Genomic DNA, 11,785 nt, shown 5'->3' on the forward strand with positions numbered 1-11,785 from the left:
CGATTGGTGTATTCTTTTAGATCTAGAAATATACTCTAATCGGTTTCGAAACTGCACTAACTACGGTAGTTACTAAGTCGAAGTTAGAAGCCGTGTAAACGTAGTCAAAGACAGAAAGTGATTGATCGTCTATACTTTTCTATCTCACTATCTTCCTGAAGGAAGTAAAGTGAACAAGAACCGTGCACACTTCCCCGCTATCGTCAGGACGGGCATAGTGCACACCCATTTTCTCCGGGAGCGCGTCGGAAAAAGCGTTCCGGCATAACCGGCCCAGTGGCCGCTCTCAGGTTTCTCTCTGCCGAGACAAAGCTTCATCTGGTAAATCACTAGATCCAACTAATCACGTACTTTGTCCAATTGCGCTGTGTCGAATCGATACACATTCTAAACACAATTGGTATTGCTGTACAGTATTGCCAATTCATTCATATTTCAGTTGTATGCCAATATTGAGATTCATTTTTTATTCATTTTAATTTCATTGTACTATGCTAGGTTTTTTAAATAAATATTTTAAACAATCAACTTACACAAAAACACAGGGAGGTCCTATTTAAAACAAAAATACAGTTGCATCTTCCTGGTATATTATTATATTAGATTGGTTTACTTTAAGCAAGAAAATAATATTCGTTAAGCTTTCTCTTCTATTATTTTTTGTATTTTCTACAATAAAAGACATGAACCATTACAGTCCATGGTAAATATGTGAACATAATGCACAACATATTACAATTTGAATAGGTAAAGTACTATTACTGAAATCTGGGATAAATTTGCTTGCTCATTCATAAATAAAATATATATATTGTTGAATAATATACTAAATATGCTTAAATATTCATCTCAGCTGAAAGTTTTTATGCTTTTGTCACTCTATCTCTTTTAAGAAACAAGTATAGATGATAAGTAAAAGAATTATATATTTAATTAAAGATTATCACTTTATACGAAAACAGAAAGCTCTATAAAAGCATCATTCAAAAACATCATCATATGATAGTAATGTTTACAAGTACCTTTAGCATATGAACGAGCTAAACAAATTTGTGACTTCATATATCTAGATATATTTATGTATGAAATGGCTCTTTATTAGATGGTGTTGGTAATCTATACTTTGCTAATTCTACTTCTGCTTCTGCGATTGTATTCACGTGATAACAAAAATATTCAGGATTTTTATATTCTTTTTCCTTAGAAGCATCTGGTCCTACAGCTAAACAAAAATAAATTAGAATCAGCATTTTAACTTTGTTACAATGTCATGAGACAATAACATAAGGTCTTACAAGTATTTGGCACTTTGACACAATTCTCGCTGAGTCCCTGTACATTTGTATTTATAGTAGATTGACTAGTAAATCGGCCCAAAATTTGTACACTAAGTATCCTTAGAGAAATCAATCCCTGAAAACAATAATCCCTTTCTTTAAAAAAAAAATGTGTCGAGAAGATGTTAAAAACAATGAGTTGATCACAACATTTAAACACGGATTAATTATTCTCAGTACATACCTGCAACGGTGTATGTTTTACTATTACGTGTAACATTTTGATAACTATTAATATTCGAGAAATAAATATAAATTTGTTTCGACACCGATTACCAGGTGAATTCTATAGTCGTGTCATGTATGTACTAGCAGAAGTCTGGTTATGACCGATTTTCTTATAATAGGTCTGTTCCGAAATCAGTCTCGGAAACTTTAGTTTTAGTTATAAGATTGGTAGGCCTTAAACCAACTTCAGGCCTGTTCCGAAATCAGTTTTGGAAACTTTGGTTTTAGTTGTAAGGTTTGGTAGGCTCTAAACTGGTTTAAATACGTTCCGTAATTAATCAGCTGATCAATTATCAAAATAATAAGTAAAAAAATTACCTATTTCTCTGTCTGAGTTAAAGACCTATAATAAAGTATATTAAATATTTTTTTTCTAAAATTGCATTACTTTTTCAAACTTGAGCCAGTAAAATGTGCCTAGGTCGCAATAAATGAAAAATATATTACGAAATTAAATATTGCTTTACAAAGAGCAATTTTATTTCACATTCATGTATCTTATTGTATATTTTTATAAATGAGAGAATTAATTTTTTTACTATACCAATATATTTGGCGTATTATGTACATGAGCTAGAGAATGCGACTTTCACTTAGAGATTTCGATGTGGATGAAATAAATATTATTTGAGAATTTTTACCTCCAAATTTTCTTTTTACGGTGGTGAGGGGAACGTATACTACACGCAAACGAACGTGGCAAGAGTATATTTTGTCCTTTTAATCGTTACCATACGAACCGTTACTTACAAATCAAACTGTGATTGTGGTTGTACGTGTGAGGCCTGCGTGTCTCCTGTAATGGTGTGTACGTGTATATTTTTGCGTGAGATATGTCTCTTTATGAAATTACGTTTATCGTCTAGCATTTCTTAGTAGTACTATTAAATCGCCATCGTTACTTCGATGTTATCATTATATACCTACTTTGATACAGAAAGGCGCTATGTGGTAGTAAATAATACAATAATATAACATTAATTAAATACATGAGCGTAATAGATCCGGCACTTGGGTGAGAAAACAATTACATATATTGATATCGGTCTCCACACATACTCAATCGCGCGAGCGCGACACACACACACACACATGCATACACGTGTACGCGCGCGCACACACACATCAATATATTTATTTTTTTTCGTATTCAACTTTGTAATTAAAGTTCTACGAACTTGCAGGTTTACGAGACGCTCTGTAAAATCGAACGCACGTTTCACCGAAATAAAAATACATCTGTAAATAATACAAGAAACGTCCTCTCACATTCTTTGTATTATTTAAAATTTATATATATATATTTTTTTTATTTATTTATATATGTATAAACGCGCGTATATATTCGTTGAGATGCGTATGTACAAAAATATGTACAAAAATCTTTTCAATAGTTTTTCGCCAACCCCCACCTTCCCAAACTCCTTATAAAAATTGACCATATTCCTCGGTATATATATAATATGGCATCCGTTACCTTGATGATACCTCTTATAAAGTTATCAGCGGCATTAAAAACGATTTCAACATACTTCATTACGTTAACATTAGAACGGCCGAGCTCACTTCGAATATAAAAAAAGAATAAATAAATAAATAAATAAAAAAATTCATATTCCAAATCGAGCAATAAGCGTCTCTCTTACCATGTGCGCGTCGTTAATTTCGTTAAAGTGCACTAATCAAAGCTTTCAATCGTTAGATCTCTCAGCTCTCAGCAAAAAGGAAAAACGGTTTACTAAAAAAACCGCCGATAAGATGACGGCCGTTCCAGTGTTAAGGACGATGTCAACCTCAATTTTCGGAATTTTTCTTCTTTCGACATATAACTCAGATACGATACATTTTTTTCTCGCATTGTCGCGGTCAACAAACGATCTTTCGATGTTTCGAAGCGCCGCAACTGACGTGTTCGGGATTCACTTTTCAAAATCAGTTGCATAGCACGGTACTAGCCACGGTTAACTAAATCCACTTTTCTTTTCTTTTCTTTCTTATCGAACTACATCATCAACAAGGAAGTGGAAACCCGAAGAAACATTCTGCATGAAATAATTATTCATCGTGATTCTACAATCAAGACAACTTCTATTCTTAGACAGAAGTATAATTTCTACATTGGCATAAAAAATATGCGTCCGCCTTGGAAGAAGAAAAGAAAAAAGCTATTATTAATTTAGATTACCGTGTCACAACGTTGTCGCTTGTTTATAGAAATAGCGATGAGTATTTTCGGGTTGTTGCGTTTTCGCCCAAACGCCAATTACATGCGTCTTATGTACAATAGAGAATTGCGATGCAACTGCTGCAGGATGTAGAAAGGTTTTCTGTTTGTTTTGTCGTTTGTTTGCAGTGGAATTTGAACGTTTTCCTCGACGCACTTTTGTAACATAATCAACGTTTAATGATCGTATTTATGTTTCAATATTTTTTTGCAAAATAGGTTCTTTCATTTTATCATGGACTCGTCTCGGAAGGCATCGAAGAAAAATAAAAATATACACCATTTTTCAAACGAATGTTCTGAAAATGTTCAAATATTATACTCTGCTAATTTTTTCGCAAAATCAGCTCCTCGACCGATCAACAGAACTTGTATCTTCATTGTATCAACACGCGAGTATCAAAATATCAGTGTACTTTCAGATGTAGACGATATCCTATGCGTTTGAGAGCGTTTCTTTCACACGATGATAAGGCACATTATATTGAATAATCCTCGTCGCCGAAATCGATGCGAAACATGAGGGACACTTAAAATGAATATGCTTAATTCTTGATAAATTGAGGACAAAAGAAAAGAAAAAAAAAGAAACATGCGTTATATCGAATGAGTCATAAATAACTTTTGACGTGTGATCATATGGATAATATATACATAGATCTAAATTAAATAGCGTATGTATACATTTATCTTTCTCTGTATGTTAATACAGAGAGAAAATGATAAACTGACGATCGGATTGGAACAAATCAGTAATAACGGAAAATATTGGAAAACTTTATGTTCAACGAATGACTTTATATGTGTAACGAAATATTTTATTTGAAAATAAATAAATAAAAAAGGAAGTCAGGAAGAACCCATTTTGAAAACTTATTTAGAACTCGACTCCATAAAACGAATAATTCTGCATAATCCAGACAAAATTAAATTGCTTTCTCTAGATTTTAAGTTTTGATTTTTAAGAGATGACAGACGCTTCCACATTAGCATAACAAAAAAAGAATCTTCACGAGACGCAAACCCGATTTTTCAAGAATACGAATATTGATCTGGAAATGAGCTCTTCAATTCGATGCAACCTTCTCTCCCTCTCCCTCCCCCTCTTTCTCCCTTTTTCTTTCCCATCCTCCATTCCTACCCTTCATAAAATTTTCGAGTTGCAGACCAGCTGCTCGGTGGGGTCGTTATGTGCTTCGACGCACACGCAGAGGAAACGAACGATAATCTCGATAATCGCAATAATCTCGCGTACAACTGCAATCGCGAAACGCGGATCCGGGAACGAGCCGGATTAACAGTATTAAATAACCTATTGAAGAGTAGTGCACTGTGTTTTCTTTCTCTTTAAATAATTTGCGTTATTGTATACGTGTATGTATTTATATATACACAATGTGCCGCGCACTCGCGCACCCTCGTTATATATTATACGCCCATCGGCAAATTGCTTCTAATAGGCACACGCAGCATTGGCACAGATGCGCCGCAAATCGAACAACGATCGCATTCGGTGGAAAGTAAGGCGCTAAGTGAGAGTCCGAGGACAATGGCACCTGATACTGAGAATTAGGAAGCCTGTTCTAACCACGCTGCGATCGACTCAATTTTCCTCCTTGCAGACCGCGCGCTCTGAGGGGTTTCGGGAGACACTGTTCCTTTCAGTGTTCACGACACTGGATGAAGATCGCAGCTTCGAACGCGTGGCTTTCATGCGCGCGAGTCGCTTCGTCACTTCGTTGCCTTCGTCGACAACTTCCATCCCTACGATCTTCCGTTCTCACACCTCCACGCCCAACACTCGGTCGACAACGTACTCGTACCTCTTTGGCTCCCCGTTACCACCGTTGTTCTTCTCGATGGACTTGGCACTCTCATCCTCGCCGTTCCCCGAAGCCGGCGTGCTCGACTCCGTCGTCGCCAGCGATGTCGTGACCGCCGTTGGCCGACCTTTAGTAGACACCGACTTGTTAGTGATATCGTTGGCGGCGGTTGAGACGTCCTCGTCGGTGTTCGTCGACACAATCGTGTTGGCCGTGTTCCGGTCCACCGTGACGCTGACACTCCTCACGGCCGAAGGCGACGCGGAACTGCCGCTAGGAACGCTATTTGGTCGCATCGTCGAGTTTCCAACGTAGCTATTGTGAGTGCTAGTGGTTACGGGTTCCGACGCGTACCTCCTATGCATGTGCGCTTGTGCCACCATCGTCGGATATATATTGCCGTCCGGTCCGAAGTCCTCCGGCGGCAGAATAGGAACGTTCGAATTCACGCGCGTGAAGAAGGCCATTTTCTCCCTGAAACAAGGAAGCAATGATAATCTTCATTTGTTCAATACGGAGACTGGAGTAATGAACTTGAATTATCTATAAACCTAATTGATCCAAATGAGAAATTAGAATTCTATAGTTGATGAATTATTGCGTATACAGGATGTTTAAAATAATCGTTCATGACTCCGACATTAATTTTTCGATCCATGTTGTATAATTTCTATGGCTATATATAACTTTTTTAACGTGTATGTTCTATTATCTATCATAATCTCGGTCTCGTATGTTGATGGATAATTAAAATTCTGCTATATTATTAGACAAGTACTACAGTCTGATATTCGTCACTTACTTGAAGGATATTATATCGGGTTTTCCTTTCGCGACTTTCGTCTTCCTCAATTTGTAGATTTCCTTCGAAGTTTTCTTCAGCATTTTATCTACTTTCTTCTCTTCGGCGCTCCTGCCGTTTTTGCCGTTCTCAGCCAGCGCCATGAGATTTTGGAACTTGTGATCCTCTAACAGCCAGGTCGCTAGATCGGCGTCGCCCTTCTCGCGCGCTTGCTCCAACCGTTGTTTCAGTTCCCGTAACCTCATAAGCTCGTCCTGGAGATTATTCAGTTTGGCATGCTGTGCCTGGAGATCTAACTCAAGGTCCAACGATGTCCTCGCTGTAGGCGGTAGATGGGATGATTTCTTCGAGGTGGTTTTGCAGCTGAGGGCCGAGGACGGTCGGCGCCATCGCAGCGAACGTCTTTCTACCGAATTCCGTTGGAAAGGTCCACCTTTGCGATAAAGGGGCATGCTACTGTCGCTGTCGCTGCGATTAAGCTGTAAATAACGAGAAGACATAGAATTACACAGACTGTCTGTAAAAATTTATATCTTGATTGTGGCGAGGAAACTTAAGTAAAACTAATAAGTAACAAAAGCCAGTAGGTAATGAAAGCCAATGAGTAACGACAGCTGACACGAGCAGCACGAGATAATAAATAAATAGATAATGGAAGTAACAAGAATTTTGTTTAAGTTACAAGGATTTGAAGATTATTCTCTCCTAGCTAAATGTTAAATACTCATGCGACGCGCGCGCGCGCGCATAATGGCAAGCGACAAGACGAAATTGCCTAAAAAAGGAAGTTGACAGAAAGATTCGTTGAAGAAAAACTTACTCGACATATATAATGATTTTTACTGACAGCCGCGCTCGGCGAGAATGTCTGACTCCTCTTGATGACAATTGAGTTCTTGTCGTCGTGCACGGCGCCGGGCGCAACGCCAGCCGCGGATAGTTTCCTCTGCTTCCCTTGCTCCGGAATAAACACACATTCGGTGTTCGTCTCTTTGTCTTCCGTTTGTCTCGTTTCATCGTCCAGCTCCTCGTCCTCCTAAAGATAAGAGAACCATTTGGAGATTAACAGTGGAACAATTTATTTTCATGGAAGAGAGGATTCGAGATCAAATTCTCAGCGCACTGACGGTACCTCGTGCTCCAAAACATCTTCCAGAACGTTGTCCTCTGCCATGAAATCCTCAGCCATGTCTTCCTCGTTGTTACTGCCTCCGCTCCCACTTCCGCTACCGCTGCCTCCCCCCTCGTCCTCCTCTTCTGGGCTACCCAGACAATTGGCCAACTCCTCTAGTCTCAGCGACACGGCAGTCTGCAACTCGTCGCATCCTTGATTTCTCGTCAAGGTGGACGTCTGAGAACTGATGATTGTGCTCTCGTCGCTGCTCTCCTCCTTGGTGTTTTGCGCGCTCCTGTATACCGAAATATCTGACTCCTGTTTGTCGTGTTTGGCTTGCCGAACGACGCTTGTGGACGCGTTGTTACTGGTGCTAGCGCTAGGACTGTCAGACGGTTGCATGAAGCGGAAGGAGAGTATGTTGTACCATTTGACGCTAGGAGATTCTGGGCTGAAGTCTGCCAACGAGACTTGCGCAGAACCCTGTAACAGAATAATGGTGTTCACATAAAAATTAATTTCACAATCAAATGCAACGTGCTTATAAGCTTTTGGGAAGATTCTTAAAACAGTCATCTTAATGAGGTCGGGAGCAAAAAAATACTCTTCAAATTTTTCTAAAATACGTCGAGATAAAAAAGATGTCCAAGAACAAATCATTTGAGCAGATTTACCAAGCATTCCTCGGCTTCGTTGCTCGTACACCAAACATTCACTTGCAGCGTTTTCGTGTACAATTTATTGAGCGGCACAGCGATCGGAAATGTCTCGCCGAAGGTTGGCTTTCGCAGGTCCACGACGGGTTTCGTGCAACACATGTGATTGACGGGCAATTGCATCGGCAGCAAAGCAGCTCTGATGTACCTGAAATGAAGGGAGAAATTATTTTCATTACGAAAGGTTACCTTTCGGGGAACTATCATTGCGACTGCACATATCACTAATCAGATGCAAACCAATCGAAGTTGGGCAGTCCGATTGGGTCAAGTTCGTTTTGATTAATCTGACTGATCCTTGTGCTCAATTGAGATGTGTGCTACTGGGATTCTCACTCGTTTTCGACGGACCATAATCACTTGCTCATCATCATTGACTATCAATTATTTTCTAAACTACTCGAACGGGAAGCGATAGAGAGAAAGAAAGAGAGAGAGTGAGTTATTCTCTCGCCGTCTCTCTCTCTCTCTCTCTCTCTCTCTCTCTCTCTCTCTCTCTCTCTCTCTCTCTCTCTCTCTCTTTCTCTAATTTATTCACTGGTGGAATTGGAAAACGTTAACTCACCGCTATCACGCGCAAAAGGTGGATCATCAATCAAACGTTCGCGAGTAACTGTACATTAATCTGTCTGTCCTTCACCATCCATCGAAGCATCACGCTGTTTTGCGAATTTATGGTCATTGGCCGAATGCACAATGGCCGTGAGGATGAATTCCCAAGTGAGGCCGTAAAGCTAATTACGAGACACGATATCGCTGATAATAGCGAATTCTTATGCAACATAAGTGAGAAAAGGCAACGGTCGGCCGATGATCCAGCCGATGAGAATTTTATAATTACATTTCAATCGCAGCTACATCAGTGGAATCTCAAATGGTGATTGAGCAGCTAACCCCCGTATCATCAAAATCATCGCTTACGGATATCTCAAATATGTCGTTTGGATATAATTAGGAAACTTACACTTCCGCATTATTGGGTATGAAAAGCGCCGCCAGATTCCTCGCGCGTTCAATGCCAACGTGAAGTAATCCGTCGCTCACTGAATACCTAATGAATACATTGTAGAGTTTAATTCAACCGCACATTCCAAGATCCAATTCCAAAATCTTATCGCACGCACACAAGTCCCACAGCAATTGAGTTGTTCAATAAGTTCGTTCATAACAATCTTCTACCATAGAAAAACGGTCACAATGTACAATACCGAATAAAGTTATGCCTAATTATAAAAATTTTAGTTTCAGATTGTTTGCACAAATCCCTACGAACTTATCGAATAATTCAATATTGTACACACACACACACACACGCATATATAGTGATCCATTAAATACCTATCTAAAATATTTTGAAAGAAATGCATTATTCGAAGGAATGTCTCAGATGAAAGTTATTTGGGTTTAAGGGGGCGATAAAACCTTGACCTGATGTTGGTTCAAACTTTTACCCTAAATATTTTTTCGAACAATAACGCATTTTTCTCGAGCTATTTTAAGTGGGCTACCTGGTATATCGCGTAAAAAAGTATTCACTCGTACAACAATTGCAAATTTCAAGTGAATAAAGTGAAGCACACGCACCTCAGTTTGATCTGCACTTGCGCCGTTTCCAGGCTCATTTCACCCGACGCCAATAGGTCCACGTCGGAAATCAATCCAGACAGTCTTTTACGATTGGACGCCTCGAAGACGCCCGAATCACCGGCGACGCTTTCGTCGGACACCGCAGCGGACACGGACCTGGTGTTGGTGCCGGAACTACTAGCCCTCGACCTGATCCCGGTAGGTGGTGGTGTTTCACTGATCGGTGACAAGGGTGGCGGCTCCTGTTGAGGCAATGACGCTGGTAGCTGCATCCCGGGCCTGCCAAGACCGCTACCCTGGGACATGTTGTTCGATTGCAACTCAACCGGCGGATGAGGACTGACCACGAGTTTCAGACGCTCCTGTAAACCATTTGATGAGCACGAGATCTGCTCCTGAGGAACGACACCTTGCTGGTGCTGCTGTTGCTGTTGATGCTGCTGTTGTTGCTGTTGCTGACTGAGCCTGAGTTCCGTTAAACGATCCTCTAACTGGCTTCCGTCCAGATGTGACGCAATACCGCTCGTTGTCGCGGCTGGTGTTACTTTCTGATGCTGCCGCCTTTGCAATTCCACTTGCTCATATGTAGGTGGTGGACCTATCGGCGCGTTCTCGTATAACGGCGACACCGGAGGGCTCACACTGGACAAGCTTGACCGCGGTGAGAGACTGGGCTGAGACCTGCCGGGCGACGGTGTGCCAATTAGGTTATTTTGTTGCTCGGAACCTCGTAACAGTCTTTCTACACGTCTGTGCAGGTCCACCATGTCGACCGGTCGCTCCTGTTGCGAGCTACCCGTGCTCAAGCACTGTGGGCCGCCGTAAATGTCCGTGAAACTCAACCCCGAACTTAGAGAGCCCTTGCTGCTGGTGGTACTGAGACTACCGAGGCTCGAGCTGCTGCTCACTGATAGTGTACTAGCGCTCAAAGTCTTCAGTTGACCCTCTAACATTGCCATTGAACGCAGGGCGTCTCTGAGCTGTTGCAACAGCAACTGCTTCTCCTCGTGCAATCGCACGCGGTCGGTGATGGTTTTGTTCGATAGCTCAAACGCGTTGTTGAGGTCCTGCTCAAGCCTACGGATCTCGCACTGGATCCTCTTCATGTCCTGCTGCGTCCTCGTGCGCGGCGTAATGCTACGTAATTCTCTCAGCAGTTGCTCTTTCTCTTGGAACAACAGTAACTTGTCCTTGTCGCTTTCGGTTTGACCCGGCATCACCTTCTCCTCGAGATCCGCCAACTGCTGTTGAATGTGCTGGATCCTTTTCCTCGCCTCATCATATTGCAGTCTCATGCGCGCCATCTCAGCCAATCGGGTGCCGATCGGCACCAGCTCGCCCGATAGATCGGTCTGGGAGGCCGTGCTGAGTTTCTCCTGTGGCAGACTGAGAGTACTGGCCTCCGGGCTGCCTTCGCAAAACTGAAGCCTCGTCAGCTCATCCTTAAGCTGAGCCAGCGACTGCATCAGTTCAGCTTTCTCCTTCTCGCCGGAGCTCAGGGACTTCTGGATATTGCGTAGTTCCGTCATGATCGCCTGCGCTTCCGTGATGTTGTAACAGCCGCTATGATGCCCGCTCAATTTCTGCTCCACACTAAAAAAGATGGTTGATGTGAAGAGGTCAGAGTTCTCTTCGTGGAGAACATGGAAATAATAACCAAGAAAGCGCGAAGAAAGTTTTTGAATAACGTTTTCATCCGAGAGTCAATGTTGGATCATTGAAATAATTCGCAGGGAAAATTGTTCATAGGAAATTGGTATAAAACTTTTTTTCCATCATTAAGAAGAATAAGTACAGAGTGAGGGCTAATAAGGGTATAATTGTATACTGAAGCTGATACGCAAATCAAATATAATGTAATTAATGACTTCAATAAGAATTAATATAAATTCATTAACTAAACACGTATGTTTTTCGGTCTCAGGTTTTCGTTGATCCTGTACTTGTCCTTTAT

The 11,785-nt window shown here is 41.0% G+C and overlaps 2 protein-coding genes across 2 annotated transcripts; both read right to left on the bottom strand.

Moving 5' to 3' along the window:
* Nucleotides 1-646: 646 nt before the first annotated feature.
* Nucleotides 647-1,689, bottom strand: NdufV3 (NADH:ubiquinone oxidoreductase subunit V3). Its single transcript, XM_011141622.3, has 3 exons — nt 1,522-1,689; nt 1,296-1,413; nt 647-1,222 (listed from the first exon to the last, which is right to left on the bottom strand). Exons 1-3 carry the CDS (start codon nt 1,555-1,557, stop codon nt 1,077-1,079), a joined length of 300 nt encoding a protein of 99 aa, XP_011139924.1. The 5' UTR covers nt 1,558-1,689; the 3' UTR covers nt 647-1,076.
* Nucleotides 1,690-2,258: 569 nt separating this feature from the next.
* On the bottom strand, nt 2,259-11,534 carry LOC105183208 (protein kibra; the record flags this gene model as incomplete). The annotated part of the gene is made up of 7 exons (XM_025307706.1): nt 2,259-6,086; nt 6,415-6,893; nt 7,235-7,450; nt 7,547-8,011; nt 8,203-8,392; nt 9,209-9,295; nt 9,829-11,534. Coding segments are annotated over 7 exons (3,660 nt in total), but the record flags the coding sequence as incomplete, so codon positions are not given.
* Between the last annotated feature and the right edge of the window lie 251 nt (nt 11,535-11,785).

This window comes from Harpegnathos saltator, unplaced genomic scaffold, assembly GCF_003227715.2.
Source record: "Harpegnathos saltator strain DR-91 unplaced genomic scaffold, Hsal_v8.6 scaffold93, whole genome shotgun sequence".
In the NCBI taxonomy this organism is placed as follows: Eukaryota; Metazoa; Arthropoda; class Insecta; order Hymenoptera; family Formicidae; genus Harpegnathos; species Harpegnathos saltator.